Source organism: Arabidopsis thaliana (genome assembly GCF_000001735.4).
Source record: "Arabidopsis thaliana chromosome 1 sequence".
Classification (NCBI taxonomy): domain Eukaryota; kingdom Viridiplantae; phylum Streptophyta; class Magnoliopsida; order Brassicales; family Brassicaceae; genus Arabidopsis; species Arabidopsis thaliana.
Window position 1 is genome coordinate 18,375,511 of NC_003070.9, and position 15,638 is coordinate 18,391,148.

A 15,638-nucleotide genomic window follows, 5' to 3' on the forward strand; every position below is an offset into this window, starting at 1 on the left:
AATGATTTATCGAATATACAGGAGTTTGATACACAAATTCACAGCAATTAGAGATTAAAATCATAAGTTATTTGTATGTTCAACTCTCCGAAATTTGACGATTAAAATCATAAATTATTATTAAAGTTAACAATATGATTATATAAAAGGATTATGTCATCTAATACCATACTTGAGCATCAAGATTCAACTTATGATAAACTCCAAAAACTTCTGCATCAATTTCGAAGCATTTTGAGAATTATGGTTATGGAGATGGAAGCAGTGTCCTTCCTCTTCTTCCTCAATCACCTCAACACTTCCTTTCCACTGACTCTTCTCCAGCTTCGCCGCATAAGCCAATCCTTGCCGCCAAAACACATCTTTTCCGGCAACCGCAACCAAAACCTTTTCACATCCCATCTCGGAAACATCCGATCCGGATCCAACAACATTAAACCACGGATCATTCACTCCATCAACACTATTCGGGCTAACGATATTTTCCCAAATATATGCGATCTTGTTTCTGACTTCTCCGTCTTGTACATCGTGTTCGTCGATCGGTTCTTTCCCCCAAAAACCTGGATGCACCATAACAATCCCTTTGATTGTAGGGCTAAGCTTCTCCTTACCAGCTCTTATTCCCATGTGATGCGATATATTGGCTCCGGCACTATCTCCGGCGATAAAAACTCTGTCGAAATCAGCGTATTCATTAATCCAATCATCAGAATGAGAAAAGATCCACTGAATCGCAGACCATGAATCGTCGTAAGCCGCCGGAACCGGATGCTCTGGCGCAAGACGGTACTGAACCGACACGGCTAGGCAGTTAGCGGTTATAACAACCTCCGTGAGGTAGTTATGGTAAACCGGAGAGAAAGGAGATTGTATGATGTAAGCTCCGCCGTGAAAGTAGATGAGTAGAGGTATTTTGTTACCGGCGGTGTCGAGTTTTCTAGATTTGTTGGGGAGAAACATACGGACGGAGAGGTTGTGGTCCGATGAGTACATGACGTCTTTCGAAACGACATCGTTTTGTGGGTTTAAAGACGTTGGTTTGATGTCGTTGCCGCTAAGCCGCTCGACTCGGCCGTTCTTATGAATTCGGATGAATGGTAGATGATGCTCTGTGGTTAGATCAGATTCCATCTTCTTTGGAAAAGAGAGTGAAGAACAGAAACAGAGTAATATGTATGTGAGTTTACTATATGTATGAGTATACACTGATTCATCCAATCAAACCCTGACAAGTACACAGCTTGATATGAACTGGTTTGGTTAAATTTGATATGATCATAAGTTACTTTTGCTAACAAATCATTAGTTATTTTTAGCAAAATGATAAAATCACAAGTTGCTTAACCAATATTGCTTTCCATATTTGGATATTAATCAGACTAGAGGTGGACCCGATGGTGTATAACCAAAAACTCTTATTACAAATGTATCCAGACAATAACCCGACCTCAATCCATCTTGTGAGTACTTGTATACATATGCATGCACCAGTCGTTACCTTCTTGATTCTGAGCCTGTAATAACTAATAGCCACAAATTAGATCAATAACATTGTACATCTATTCCTTTTCTTTTTTTTTTTGTCAAACTGTACATCTATTCCTTTGAACCCAATTCAATGACAATTTGAGGTTTGTTATGATACATGTATATGCATAAAACGTATTTGAAACTAAATTGTGTTACTATTTGTCAGCAACAAAAAATAAAATAAAATATTAGACCACAAATCTCATATAGTCACAACCGAGTCATTCCTGTATTTAATTCCTTAACCATAATTATATAGAGAACCAAATCAAATTCAAAGGTTACATCAAAATTTATTCGTGTCACACAAAGAACAATGTTAACCAGTGATAAACTCCACAAATCTCTTCATGAAGCTGGGAGCATTTTCAGAACTTGGATTTAAGAGATGGAAGCAATGCTCTTCATCTTCTTCCTCAATCACCTCCACCTCTCCTTTCCACCCACTCTTCTTTAGCTTCGCCGCGTAAGCTAATCCTTGCCGCCAAAACACATCTTTCCCAGCCACCTCAACCAAAACCTTGTCACATCCCATCCCGGAAAAATTCGACCCGGATCCAACCACATTAAACCACGGATCATCCGCTCCATCAACACTATTCGGACTCACAATTTTCTCCCAAACTTCTGCAACTCCGTCTCTGATCTCTCTATCTTGCACATCGTGCTCATCGACCGGATCTTTCCCCCAAATCGCTGGATGCACAATCACAGTCCCTTTGATTCTAGGCTTAAGCTTCTCTTTACCAGCTCTCATAGCCATGTGATGAGATATATTACCACCGGCACTATCTCCGGCGAGAAAAACTCTTTCGAAATCAGCGTATTTGTTAATCCAATCTTCTTCACCAGATCCACAGGAATGTGAGAAAATCCATTGAATAGCAGACCATGTATCTTCATAGGCAGCCGGAACCGGATCTTCCGGTGCACGGCGGTATTGAACCGAGACGGCGAGGCAGTTAGCGGATTTAACTACCTCCGTGAGGAAATTGTGGTAGATTGGGGAGAAAGGGGATTCGTTTATCCAAGCTCCGCCGTGGAAGTAGATAAGTAGAGGGAGTTTGTTACCGGCGGCGAGTTGTGTTGATTTGTGAGGGAGAAAGAGACGAACGGAGAGGTTATGCCCCGGTGAGTAGACAACGTCTTTTGAAACGACGTCGTTTCGTGGGTTTAGAGAAGCCGGGACTGTTTCGGTGCCGGAAAGACGTTCGATACGACCGTCTTTGTAAACCCTGACGAACGGAGGATGCTCGGAGATGATTTCAGATGAAGAGTGTGAACAAATGCAACGAAGAGTGGTTGGAGTTGATAGTCGGCGAATGTTGCGGCCTGAGACGGCGATGGTGGTCGGTGAGGAGTAAGAGCGAGGGAGTTGGCGAAAGAAGCGGAGGAAGAGAGAGGGTGAAGCAAGTGAAGAAGAACAAGTGATTCTTCGGAGCATGGTTCCCGGAATATTTTCTACGGCGAAAGAGGTTGCACTTTTTTGGATAAGGATTTTTATGAAGATAGATAAACCGACCGACAAGATAAAAATCTAATAAGAATTTGAATACAAAAAAAAACAAATTAATATTTTACACATATTTTTTTCTCATGTTGAAGAAAATAATAACACACATTTAACAGGTTCATATAACTCTCACACAGTCTGAAATTCATGTATTTTATTTCTTAAAAACAAGATTACATGATCATGAAGAACATTTACACAAAAAACATTCTTTCAAGTTTCAACCAATAATAAACTCGACAAACTTCTTCAAGAATTTCAAAGCCTTATCAGATTTAGGATTCTGCAAATGAAACACATGGTCCTCACCTTCTTCCTCAACCACCTCAACAGTACCTTCCCACTCACACTTCTCCAGCTTCGCCGCATAAGCCAATCCTTGCCTAACAAACACATCTTTCCCAGCTACCGCAACCAAAACCTTATCACATCCCAACCCAGAAAAATCCGACCCGGATCCGTTTACATTAAACAACGGATCATCCGTCCCATTAACACTATTCGGACTCGCAATCTTCTCCCAAATTTCCGCGATTCCGCTTCTCGTTTCTTTATCTTGCACATCGTATTCATCAACCGGATCTGTTCCCCAGAAAGCTGGATGAACAACAGCAATACCTTTGATTTTGAGATCTAGCTTCTTCTCTTTACCAGCTTTCATCGCCATGTGATGCGATATGTTACCGCCTGCGCTATCTCCGCCGAGGAAAACTTTACCGAAATCGGCGTGTTTGTTAATCCAATCTACAGGACCAGATCCATTAGAATGAGCAAAAATCCACTGAATCGCGGACCATACATCTTCATAAGCCGCCGGAACAGGATCTTCCGGTGCACGGCGATACTGAACAGAGACAGCGAGGCAGTTAGCGGATTTGACTACTTCAGTGAGGTAATTGTGGTAGAGTGGGGAGAAAGGTGACTCGATGATCCAAGCTCCGCCGTGGATGTAGATAAGTAGAGGGAGCTTGTTACCGGCGGTGAGTTTTGTTGATTTGTGAGGGAGGAAGAGACGAACGGAGAGGTTATTCTCCGGTGAGTATATAACGTCTTTTGAAACGACGTCGTATGTTGGATCTAGAGAGGCCGGGATGGTATCGGTGCCGATGAGTCGTTCTACACGACCGTCTTTGTAAATCCGGCAGAAAGGAAGAAACTCGGAGGCGATTTCAGATTCCATTGATTGAAGAAGAATGAAGAAGAGTGTTGTTAGTTGGAGTTGGAGTTGGAGTTGGAGTGAGCCTTTTTAATTATTAGTAGTGAATTGCTATTTAAATGAAAATAATTGTTCTTTGCATCGACGCGTAGCAATAAGAGTGGCCACGTAGCTTTTTTCTGTTTTTTTTTTTTTTTTTTTCCTTTTTAATTTATTTTTTGTTTGGTATGTAAAATTAAAGGAATAATGACAAAAAGAAAAGCAAATGGATGCTTTAGGTAAGGTTTTGATTACTTGCAAGTTACAACAGCTAATATGGGCAGATATTGACAACTTATCTTCAAAGTTCAAAGGACCAAATCTTTTTTGTCTAGTCCTTTTTAGAGTATCAAATATTCTTCTAGTTTAGGATTCTATTTCAAGGAAAAACACATTTGAAAAATTCTTTCCAATAGTACATCATTCAAACATTTATATAGAGTTTAATACATGAGCTTATATTCCAAACAAGCATTTTGAAAACATTTCTTTCAAAACAGGCACTCTAAACAGTAAAAGCATATAATAACTCCAATTTTTATTGTTACGGACATTTTTGCCCTTAAACTATGAGCTGGAGTTGAGAATGAGGTGAAAAGAATGCGTTTATCTTCTAAAAAATGCATCTCCATCTCTGATTCAATTTTAAGTTTCTTTTGACATTCAGAGATATATGGCTTAGATAGTGGACTTGCAGCTTTGACGGTAGGCGTGAAGCTTTGACGGTAGCACAAAGATTTGGTGGTGGTTCACGGCTTTGACGGCGAGGGGTAACGAACGGCGTCAATGGTAAACGCTATACCCTAGAATTAGACTTGTAAACCCAAACCGTCAAATATACAGTCTACAATTCTTACATACACACAATAACACAACACTACAACCATCCTCATTATCATCAAACACCATTAACATGAACAAAAATCAATGTACTTGTAGACATGATTATGAACATCAATTGAGCAATCAACAAAGTATCAATCACTTCTTGAGTTCCTTAACCTGCACAAAAATCACTGAACAAAAAAACGTGCAAATCGTAATACCAAATCGTGGGACTTTTTTGTTTCTTGTTTTTTTTTTCCAGATCTCAAAATGTGGGATGTTAAAAATCTAGATCGCATTCACATCTCATGAGGACCAATTGTTAGTCGTCTGAATTTCTAATCGTCGCTGACATCACTCTGTAATCAATGACTCCAAAGTTGTTGGTGTTGGTCGCAAGTATTTTTGATTTCTAATGTAAAACGTAAAAGTTCATCAACAAAGAAAGAGCAACATCATCTCTCTGTAAGGGTAAAAACGACTTTCCCCAGGAAAGAAGTGCCTAAATCTGCCTAAAATAAAATATATATCTAAGACAAATGCCTTATTTGCAATAAACTCTTAATACATCACACTACCCTTTTATTATATACTTTACTTGTTTTTATTTTTTTATGTAAACAAAATTACATGTTATTGTTTTATACCTGACTTCAGAAATTTATGGCAACAATAAACAAATAATAAAAAGAAAAACCCATTTTCCACATTAAAATCATATAATGCGTTATTAGTTAGTTAATTGTCAAAGAAATACACAATAATATTTGATGCTTAAACGATGCAACCTATTATTCAGTTGTTTCTTTTATTTTTGTGATGGTGTAAATGTTACTTTGACGTTTAACTTTAGATTTTAGAAAACTTTCTCCTCTGTTTATTGTAAACATAAGCTTAAAGAACTCTCTACTTACTAAGCCCTTTTTTGCCTCCAAAGAAGAAGAAGAAGAAGAAAGGAAAAGCTCCACTCATGTATAGACTCCCAAACTGGATTTTGCTTTGTGGATGTTTTGTTTACAGTCTCGACGTTTTCTGCTCAAATGCGGGATCAATGCAAACGACAACCTACGCAAAAACAAATTTTGAATAAACAATAGATTCTGGTTAACACCAAGCTGTAAATGTACACACTTTAACACGTCAAGAATCAGATAGCATCCAATTTTATACGCTCCACGTAAAAGAATTACAGATTCTAGTCCTAATGTTCCAAAGGAAATGAGCGTGGTTCTTATTCAAACTTTTCGATTAGTAAGAAAACTATTTCTAACCTTTCCGGTGCTTTTACCCGAATGCAGATATTCAACAGCATCTGCTACAGCATTTAGACCTATAAACTTTTTCTGATCAATCCCAACCTGCCAAAGTGAGAAAAATAGAAAGTAAAGTGGTGTTTGGAATAGTTAGTGAAGAAACAATTTGGTGAACAAAACTGAATGTAAGCACGTAAATTCAAAATAACGATAAGGATGCATTACCTTGAGCTTTCCGAGAGCGTAAAGATTGAACAACTTGTCAAGATTTTGTTTCCACAGTTGACTATATTGCACCAGAAAGAAACCAGCCTGAAACAAATTGGTGTTTGTTTAGTTTGAATCAACTTAAGGAATATGCGTTTCCTAGATCAACATTTTAGATTTAGCGGTTTTGAGTTGAAAAAACATTGTCAAGTAGACCCCATACCACGGTTTGGCTTTTTGCTAAAATTTTCTCGCAGAGCCCTGGATATTTTGCAGGTTCCCATCCCTTCTCTCCTTGATACTGTAAAAAAGGAATCAGACGTCTAGCAGTTTCAAAAGCTAAATACAACAGAACAGGTGAATGGACTTAATTTATCAAATAAAAGACGTATCGAGAGTGATATGATAGGGAACCTGAGAGATCATTCCAATCACGATGAGTCGTCCGTAAACAGCAAGAGCATTCAAGCACATGTCAAACATTTGACCACCTACAGATTCATAGATGATATTTACACCCTTCGGAAACTCCTTTTTCAAGACCTATGAAGATTAGACCAGTATGAATAATTGTCACTTAGCCACATATACTAATAAAAGTTTCTACACAAGACCTACCGTCTTTATATTCTCGGATTTGTAGTCTATGACTCGATCGACCCCAAGCTCTTTCAATAGCTTGGCCTTCTCTGATCCCCCGCAAGTAGCAATCACTTTATTTCCTGATAACTTTGCAAGCTGCATAGAGAATCTCTTAAAATCTATTTTCAACTGGCATAAATACTTCCACAAATGAAACAGAAATATGTATCCTATGGATAATACTTTAAACAACTTCAGGACATATACCTGGACTGCAAATTGTCCAGTCCCTCCTGCAGCAGCAGTCACAAGTACAGTTTCACCTGATTTCATTTGTCCTGCCTGTGAATTCCCATAAGATAAAGAAAATGTCAGAGATAATTGAACTAGCAACTTAAGAATATCATACAGCTATTAATACATACAAAAATGAGGAATTTGAGAGTCTGAAATGAAAAACGATGAAAACAGACAGTTAATGACACTCGTTAGCACGACCTTTTCAAGGGCGATTAATGCAGTTAATCCCGAGGTAAGCATGGCAACAACTTCTGGATCTGGTCTTGGAACAGGAAGAACATGCTTAGAAGATACCTAAATCCAAAACAGACAGGTTCACATGATCACTGAAGCCTTGAAAAATGTCAACTTGTTGCTCATATGGTTTAGTAGTTCTCATACTATCATGTATTCAGAATATGCTCCAAACGTCATAACAGCAGCTGGAGTCCCAACTTCCAAATTCTTAACAGATTCTCCCACTGCTGCAATTAGTCCAACTCCCTGGAAAACATTGAAGCGATTTAGAATTGAACAAAAGCTGTTGAAGTTGAAATTGAACAAAATATACCTCAAATCCAGCATCAAAGGGAAGCTTCGGGGAGCCACCAGTAAAGTAACGACCTGAGCTGAAGTTTACCTGTTCATGGTACAAAATAAGGATCAATTAAAAAGTACATTTCACAACAAGGGTGTATTACCTAATAACTGATAATGATAGGGAATCTAAAAACAGTTAAATGTACAACGATAAGCGAGACAACAAAACGTTTTGCACACAATAGACGATAATATGATCTTACATCACTTGCGTTAACACCAGCATAGATGATTTTCAGGAGAACTTGGTGTGGTCCAATGGGTAATTGTAGTGGTGCACGGACTATGCGGGTAGCACTGCGGAATTTGTGAGACAAGGTGTGTACAATCCTGAAGGAGAGAATAAGCCAGCAGTATGTAAAGTTTAAGAGGAGACAGAAATACAAAATTCAAATGCCTATAAAAATTGTCACACATAGTCCCATATAAACTTACATTTTCTCGAAGCTTTGAGGAAATTCTATTTTTGTAGAAACTTTAAAAGAAGGTCTTTTCCTGGAACTTGAACCCACCAAGTACTTTGTCTCTTCCATTGGAGTTGGCCAATACTCCAAACCCCTGCGTTTGGTAATCCATAGACATGCCCCCGCCTTTTTCTCATCGGTTATAAGCTCAAAAGCACCTAAAGCAAAAATATGGCAAACACATGAACGAAATGGTTTGATCACATATTTTGGAACAACTTGCAATGCTTTTCAATAGAAGTTAGAGGTGAGAACATTTACCAATCCATACAACAGAGATATATACAGTTGAAAACGTAAGAACATTCATGTGTTCCAAATCTTTCTGCACGGACTAATTCTCAACATTCTACTAAACTAATCAGCCATGTCGAAAAAACGTAAAACAATATTATTTCCTTGATATGAAAACGTAAATAGAAAGCCTGAACATGTCCGGCAGACATATGTCAGCCGATCCCTAAGATATCATCCAAGTTCAAGACTCCAAGTATATAATCCGCATACACACCTTTAATCAACATGTCCATAGACATGTAACCGCCTATTGACTCTAGTATTGAAGCATCAATAGCTTCAGCTAAGTCTGTCTTGATAAACTGCACATCAAAAGTGCAGAAGCAAAAAATTAAACAACACTCAGCTAAAAAGTATTTTAATTGTAACAAACACAACCATAACAGAGCTTTTTTTAAAGTAACAAGTATTTTTGATGAGAGGAAAACGAAAATCTAAACCCATATGCCTCACGCATGACACCTTAAGTTTCATGTCAGTGGCTACCAATTATTTATCAAACATACTGTACCACTCAAAACCCCCAATAGAGCATTAATAAACATTTTGAATATTCAGATATTTGTCTTACTTCAGGGCAAAGCACATTGATGCGAATCCCCTGGCGCCTGTAATATGCTAATGATCTAGTGAATAATACGACACCGGCTGCAGAAATGTAACATATGGGATAAGCAAAAAGAATTAAACATCTTTATATAATTCAATGAACAAATGAAAGAAACAATAAGACACAAGTAACATAAAACCTTTAGAGGCAGCATAGATAGGATCAACGGGCATTGGATAAAGACCCGCAGCTGATCCCATGTTAATGATAACTCCAGGCTTTTGTTTTGCTTTCATAGCTTTGATCTACACAAAAGTTGAAAATCATAAATAATCAGATAAAACCGAGATAACAAAAATCAGAGCTTTACAAGCCAAGGAATACGAGACTTACCGCAAGTTGTGTGCCTTCAACTACTGCAATCAGATCGACATTAATGGTGTGTTTCCATGATTTAGATCCATCAGTGTCATCTTTATCAAATCTTAAAGGAGTGCTAATCCCAGCATTGTTGATACAGATGTCAAGTGTTCCAAATGTGGCTAAATGCTTATCGAAAGCAGCGAGGAGATCTCCTGTTTCCATAAACCAGAGGATTAATAACAACAGTCAATAAGACAAAGTTTTCTGTTTCATCATGAAAGCTAAACTAACACACTAACTAACCTCTATTAGTCACATCACATTTCACAAAGATAGCAGAAGGAAAGCTTAAGCCCTGATGAAACTTGGCATTCGCTTCTCGAACAAGCGAAGTAGTCTCTTGTCCTTTCTCCTCCGAAAAATCAGCGACTGTTACAAAAACTCCTTTCTCTGCAAGAGCTAAGCAGAGAGCTCGACCTACACATAATTGAACCATCTCATCACCAAAAATATCACATTGTATTACTTAGTAAAGAGAGAGTGACAATAGTACTGACGTGCTTTTCAATACCCAAACAAAAAGTACTGAGCTTCTTTCATCATGGTAAAAAAAGCTTCACCAATTTTAAGATCATGACATCATCCAAATTTGGGTAAAGAAGAAACAGACACACACCAGTTTCATACGTAAATCTAAGGAAAAATAATCCAATTTACTAAACACGAAAATAACCCAGCAGCAGATTTCATGAATAACAAACAGAAAATGAATTGTTGAAAATGAATTTTTTTTACCGATCCCAGAGGCGCCGCCAGTGACGAGAGCGGATAAACCAGGCTTGATCTCCATTGATTAGTTACACTGAGATTTCGATTGATTAAGGTTTTCTTGTTTTCAGAGAAATTGGAGCAGAGGTAGAAGATGATGATTGAATTGTTTGATCCTCGAAACTCGAAAAATATAATCAAGAAGCCACTGAGTGTTCCATTGTGACACGTCTGCAATAATTACGGCATTTGGTTTGCCAAACCCGGTTAGTCCTTACCCAAACCGGTCATTCCATTGTTTTTAACGGAACGGCTAGCTATTGAACAAGAAATCAACTCTTACTCTAGGATGGATAGGAAAAAATCAATTCTTACCTTAGAAGCATACTAATAACTATATAAGGGGTTTAAAAACCAAAAGATATGATTTTTTTCTTCAAATAATGCTTTTATTACGACATAAAATCTAAGGGTTGGCTGATTTTCGAGCCATAAACTATTTCGATTCTCAGCTTTCACCCCCGGACTTTTGGGCCCTTAAATTTCCACCATCAACTTTCATATTCCCAAAATTACATCATCTACTTTCGGATTCATGCTTAAACATACATTTCCAATTGAACCATTCATTTAACCGGGATTAACCACAAATCCGCGTTTACTGTACCGCGATTGCGATTAACCCGACTAATACCCAGACCCGTTAAGAAAACGACGTCGTTTCATTTCGTTTAACTCATCAAAAAGAGAAAGAAAACGACGTCGTTTTCATTCTTCTTCTTTAACTCTCAAATCGATTTAGTCGTTCTTCTTTAATCTCGACACTGTGAAATTAGGGTTCTTGAGAGAGAAAGACAAAAGGAGATTTGGGGTTTTCTTCTTCGGTTCGAATTTTTGGGTCTCGATTTGGGTTTCGAATAGGGAGAAATGAAGAATTGGTGGGAGGAAGGATTGATTTACCAAAGCGATCCAGATGACCCCGATTTCGAACCTCCAGAGAGTGACATTGAAGCCGACGATGGAAGTGATAGTGGTGATAGCGGAGTCGAGGAGGACGAAGCCACCAGAATCGAGGGAGACGACGTCGGGATAGATGGAGACAGAGCTTCTGATGGAGAGGAGAATAGAGAAGACGATGGTGACATAGCGTCTGATGGAGACGTCAATCTAGAAGACGATGGAGACAGAGATGAAAGTCAAAAGAAGAGGACTACCAAATCGATTTGAGAGTTAAAGAAGAAGAATGAAAACGACGTCGTTTTCTTTCTCTTTTTGATGAGTTAAACGAAATGAAAACGACGTCGTTTTCTTAACGGGTCTGGGTATTAGTCGGGTTAATCACAATCGCGGTACAGTAAACGCGGATTTGTGGTTAATCCCGGTTAAATGAATGGTTCAATTGGAAATGTATGTTTAAGCATGAATTCGAAAGTAGATGATGTAATTTTGAGGAATATGAAAATTGATGGTGGAAATTTAAGGGCCCAAAAGTCCGGGGGTGAAAGCTGAGAATCGAAATAATTTATGACTCGAAAATCAGCCAACCCAAAATCTAATAGAAGATTCTTTTCTTCTTTTTGTTTTTTGATTATCTTCTTTTTCTAGGCTGTTATTTAACTAATGAAATTATTATTACCTTAATTTTAAAGTCTAAAACTACATGAACTTGTAAGATACGGTCAAACTAAAAACTACAAGAATATCGCACCACGCCATTTTTTTTGTCTACAGAATACGTTTCTTTGTACTAATTTGGTTACAGTGTAAAAGAATGTGTGACACACATTATGTCTTTATTTTCTCAACTGCGCCTAAAGTCGCATACGATTAAATATTATCAACAATAACTATTGTTCAAAAAAGCGCCTGTAGCTCAGTGGATAGAGCGTCTGTTTCCTAAGCAGAAGGTCGTAGGTTCGACCCCTACCTGGCGCGTTTCTTTGTTTTTTTTTTTTTTTTTCCATTTTCAGATTTGCCATATGTGAGACACTATAAAAGTAACTCTCAACTCAAGCAACAATTTGGTTTAATCGATTTTTTATTGTGGTTTGATGGTTTTTGATCAATCCACTCAGACTTTGGTTAATCTTCTTCTCAAAGTACAAAAGAGTTTAAACACACACACGCACACAGAAGACAATCTTCTTTTTCAGGGACTCTCAACTAAATTACATTAACCCATTACCCATACAAAAGGGGTTTAATTTTCATTTACAATAAAAATAGATTTCTTTGCTATATATTACTCATTAACCTAGAGCAAAAGAGAAGACATATCTGAGTAATAGCAATGCTTAAAGTGTCATTAATTCTGAGGTATCTGAAAACCATTTTTCACCATGACCTCTAGCAAACCCTAGTCATCATCCTCCGAATCTGCCATTGATGTAAATTATAAAAAGGAATCACTCAAAGACATAACATAAGTCAAGTTACTTAACGATTCGTATGCGTGATAGTTCAATGTTTATGTAACAGATTCTAGCAACCATTGATCCCTTATAAGCAAAACTTTCAATCTTAAAAACAACAATTGAAAGAAAATTGGTACCTGATCTTATCTCTTCTCCCACTTCTCCTCTGTTTTGAAGCTCTCTTATGATTGTCGTACAAATGAGCCACCAATATATGTGAAAACTAATAGCATTATTAACAATGTATTGAAGGCGTAGTACATCAATGAGTCTTTAACTGATTTCATATCCAAATAACCTAGTAGTTCCGACTTCCAAGCTGAAAAAACGAATATGTAAATACAAGAGTTATAGATTTTTTCCTCTTAAGAGTAAGTAAATTGTGTACCTTGTAGCCCTGATGATCCAAAAAAAAGTGATGGCTCAGTTGGAGTCGGCCTAATGGGTCATAGTGGGCTCGGAAGACAACGGGCCCGTTATCCTTCCACCGTCGAGAACGGAAGGTGGACGCTGCTCTGTGAAACCAGCCTCACGCGGTCTCCTCCGCTCTAAAGAGATATTGGCTCCGAACCTTCGCTCAGAAGATATCTCAACTCCCGACTTGGAATGGGCAGGCCAGTAAAGAGCCCAAGCCGAACCCGGCCCATTGAGATCCGACCCAATGTACCATCACCTTGTTGTCTCCACTCGGATCATAAACCCACGTTACTAGGTTCGACGTTGCGGTAATGCAAGCTGAACTTATATATAGAGTAGAGAAAAGTTTGTTCCTTCCGATGTGGGACTTTAGTGTCTCTAATACATGATGCTTTTTCACTTCTAATATTTTTGTTAGCAAACTTTTTAAAACAATCAAGAAATTTATCTAAAATATCTTATTGGCTATTCTTTTTTATTATTGTTTACACAAACGCCAGTAACATATCTCTGAAATTGCATTGGAAGCAAAATGAAATATATAAGATTGAGAAAAAGAAGAAGAAGAATCCAAAACATTTCATCGAACTGAGAAACGAAACCAAAACATTGGGTGAAAAGATCTTCAAGTACACTTTTGATTAATTAAATGTTGAGGTTGTTGTCCTCTCTGGAATTTTTGTTGCATCCTTTGTTGTTGATCTTCTAAATCTCTAGCGAATTGTTCAAGATTCGAGTCACCACAATCGGTATCGTATCGTAGACCAGGAGGTTCTGATTGTGGTGTTTCAGCAAATGGTGATGGATTGATCAAAGAAGAAACTGTTTCTTCTATAGAAGCTAAATCATTAGACCCATTAATCCACTGATCACAACTTTGATCTTTATCCTTAGGTTTCTGCACCTCTGTTACTACAAAAAAAAAAAAACAGAATTAAAAGAAGAGATCTTCTCATTTTAAAGACTAATCTTAACTAGAAAGAGAGTGGTTTTCTTTAACGACGTACCTGGTGCATCAACCAGATCGCTTAAACAAAGGAATGTATCTTCTATATTAGCAAAACCATTAGTCTCCAACCACTGTTCAAGAGTTTGGACTTCATCATGATGATGATCATTAGGTTCTTGCAACTTTGTTACTACACAATACATAAATTCAAAAAAACAATGTCTTCTTCATAAACTGATTTAAAGTAATAATAATCTTAAGGATACACAAAAGGGTTTATCTCTAATTAAGTACCTGGTGCAGTAGTACCAACATCAAGTTGGCTAAGTCTTTGCATCAGATCTATTTGCTGAGCAAGCAAGTCGTTGAGTGTAACTATTTGACGAACCAATTCGCATCGTTTGTTGTATTCTTTAAAGAAATTTGGGTTCTCTCTTTGAAGATGTTCCCAAACTGAAAACAAAAAAAAATAAAAGAAAAGCTTTTCTAGTTTATATGTTTCTCAATCCGAAATCAAATTGATTTTCTTTTACTTACTTGTTGCAGTGATATGTTTAGGAATATGGTCATGATCATACATATAAGTCATGGTTTCTTCCAAACTCATGTACTTTTGAATACACCTCCTCTCGATTTTTTCCTTGACCTGAAACACATGAATTTTATTGTTTCTGAAAAGTCAAAACACAGAAACGAATTCTTAAATATTTTAGGGGAAAAGAATAAAGTCTAACATACATAATCTATGGTTCTCAGAATATACTGGTATCTGCTCATAACTCAACAAAGAGAGATTGTTTTCACAAAAAAAAAAAGAGGAAGCAGCTTTTGGTTCAGATGAATAATGATGAACAAGGTCTCAGGGTTTTCATTAAAAAGCGGAAGATTGCGCGAATGAGAGAGAAATAAGTAGTTGGGAACCTTTTATTAACGTGTTTCCTTAATTTTAGCTAGCTTTAATTTATTATTTAGTTTCCTTAACTCTGTTGTTTAATATTCAGGTCGATTAAAAGATTCTCAGAATCTTAAAGATTTTTTTTTGTGAATATCTTTTTTCTTAACCGCATTTATTTTAAAGTACCGAACTATTAAAATGTTTATAAATTAATTACATATCTTTAAAAAAAAATATTTGTGTAATATTTTTGCGGGAAAACCCGAAAGAACCGTCATCCATTTTTAATTTAGACATTTAGTATTTGTAGTATTAAATTTGAAATAAAAATACTTAACTTAATTTTGGTTGCTTTTAAAACCTTCATTTAATAAAAATTGATAAAATCACATATCCGAATTAACGGTTATTATCTTTACTAACGAAAACACTAACTGTGGTTAAAATTTAACCCATAGTTGTCGCATATATATAAAAAATATTTTTTCACAACCTTACGATTATATTGTCTTAGTGTAGTGGCTGAATATAGGT

The 15,638-nt window shown here is 37.1% G+C and overlaps 6 protein-coding genes and 2 non-coding genes across 12 annotated transcripts; 2 read left to right on the forward strand and 6 right to left on the reverse strand.

The window, feature by feature from the left end:
- Positions 1-27: 27 nt before the first annotated feature.
- On the reverse strand, positions 28-1,296 carry AT1G49640 (alpha/beta-Hydrolases superfamily protein). Its single transcript, NM_103852.3, has one exon. The coding sequence runs from the start codon at positions 1,132-1,134 to the stop codon at positions 187-189; it is 948 nt and encodes a 315-aa protein (NP_175387.1). The 5' UTR covers positions 1,135-1,296; the 3' UTR covers positions 28-186.
- A 347-nt stretch (positions 1,297-1,643) lies between these two features.
- Positions 1,644-3,124, reverse strand: AT1G49650 (alpha/beta-Hydrolases superfamily protein). Its single transcript, NM_103853.5, has one exon. The coding sequence runs from the start codon at positions 2,975-2,977 to the stop codon at positions 1,853-1,855; it is 1,125 nt and encodes a 374-aa protein (NP_564550.1). The 5' UTR covers positions 2,978-3,124; the 3' UTR covers positions 1,644-1,852.
- Positions 3,124-4,391, reverse strand: CXE5 (carboxyesterase 5). Its single transcript, NM_103854.3, has one exon. The coding sequence runs from the start codon at positions 4,224-4,226 to the stop codon at positions 3,267-3,269; it is 960 nt and encodes a 319-aa protein (NP_175389.1). The 5' UTR covers positions 4,227-4,391; the 3' UTR covers positions 3,124-3,266.
- A 902-nt stretch (positions 4,392-5,293) lies between these two features.
- On the reverse strand, positions 5,294-10,636 carry NQR (ARP protein (REF)). Of its 2 annotated transcripts, none has more exons than NM_001198253.1 (18): positions 10,457-10,598; positions 9,965-10,138; positions 9,692-9,873; positions 9,498-9,603; positions 9,320-9,396; positions 8,963-9,050; positions 8,423-8,609; positions 8,191-8,317; positions 7,959-8,027; positions 7,790-7,891; positions 7,607-7,702; positions 7,376-7,519; positions 7,145-7,264; positions 6,941-7,069; positions 6,750-6,827; positions 6,545-6,631; positions 6,338-6,424; positions 5,294-6,131 (listed from the first exon to the last, which is right to left on the reverse strand). In NM_001198253.1, the coding sequence occupies exons 1-18, from the start codon at positions 10,509-10,511 to the stop codon at positions 6,081-6,083; spliced, it is 1,959 nt and encodes a 652-aa protein (NP_001185182.1). In that variant the 5' UTR covers positions 10,512-10,598; the 3' UTR covers positions 5,294-6,080. The 2 variants fall into 2 exon arrangements, with proteins under 2 accessions (NP_001185182.1, NP_175390.2); NM_103855.5 differs by having other exon boundaries at positions 5,748-6,131; positions 7,376-7,450; positions 10,457-10,636.
- Positions 10,637-11,356: 720 nt separating this feature from the next.
- Positions 11,357-11,656, forward strand: AT1G49680 (mutator transposase MUDRA protein; the record flags this gene model as incomplete). Its single annotated transcript, NM_103856.1, has 1 exon — positions 11,357-11,656. One exon carries the CDS (start codon positions 11,357-11,359, stop codon positions 11,654-11,656), a length of 300 nt encoding a protein of 99 aa, NP_175391.1.
- A 635-nt stretch (positions 11,657-12,291) lies between these two features.
- Positions 12,292-12,364, forward strand: AT1G49690. Its single transcript has one exon. It is a non-coding gene; the product is annotated as a tRNA-Arg (tRNA).
- A 365-nt stretch (positions 12,365-12,729) lies between these two features.
- On the reverse strand, positions 12,730-13,182 carry AT1G07577. The gene is made up of 2 exons (NR_143409.1): positions 12,981-13,182; positions 12,730-12,805 (listed from the first exon to the last, which is right to left on the reverse strand). It is a non-coding gene; the product is annotated as an uncharacterized misc_RNA (transcript).
- A 99-nt stretch (positions 13,183-13,281) lies between these two features.
- AT1G49700 (Plant protein 1589 of unknown function) lies at positions 13,282-15,013 on the reverse strand (the record flags this gene model as incomplete). 4 transcript variants are annotated; one of them, NM_001160941.2, is made up of 7 exons in its annotated part: positions 13,282-13,414; positions 13,482-13,578; positions 14,002-14,166; positions 14,268-14,399; positions 14,504-14,662; positions 14,747-14,855; positions 14,948-14,986. In NM_001160941.2, 7 exons carry the CDS (start codon positions 14,984-14,986, stop codon positions 13,282-13,284), a joined length of 834 nt encoding a protein of 277 aa, NP_001154413.2. The 4 variants fall into 4 exon arrangements, with proteins under 4 accessions (NP_001154413.2, NP_175392.5, NP_001322681.1 ...); NM_103857.5 differs by having other exon boundaries at positions 14,002-14,172; NM_001333398.1 differs by lacking the exons at positions 13,282-13,414; positions 13,482-13,578 and having other exon boundaries at positions 13,722-14,172.
- Between the last annotated feature and the right edge of the window lie 625 nt (positions 15,014-15,638).

What these genes read in the sequence shown, in the direction of transcription:
- AT1G49650 (NM_103853.5), bottom strand. Translation starts at nt 2,977, where the DNA reads ATGCTCCGAAGAATCACTTGTTCTTCTTCACTTGCTTCACCCTCTCTC.
- NQR (NM_001198253.1), bottom strand. Translation starts at nt 10,511, where the DNA reads ATGGAGATCAAGCCTGGTTTATCCGCTCTCGTCACTGGCGGCGCCTCT. An exon ending in TGGCGGCGCCTCTGGGATCG is followed by an intron (nt 10,139 to 10,456) that starts GTAAAAAAAATT and finishes AATTATGTGTAG; the next exon opens with GTCGAGCTCTCTGCTTAGCT. An exon ending in TAGCAAAAAGCCAAACCGTG is followed by an intron (nt 6,632 to 6,749) that starts GTATGGGGTCTA and finishes AATTTGTTTCAG; the next exon opens with GCTGGTTTCTTTCTGGTGCA.
- CXE5 (NM_103854.3), bottom strand. Translation starts at nt 4,226, where the DNA reads ATGGAATCTGAAATCGCCTCCGAGTTTCTTCCTTTCTGCCGGATTTAC.
- AT1G49640 (NM_103852.3), bottom strand. Translation starts at nt 1,134, where the DNA reads ATGGAATCTGATCTAACCACAGAGCATCATCTACCATTCATCCGAATT.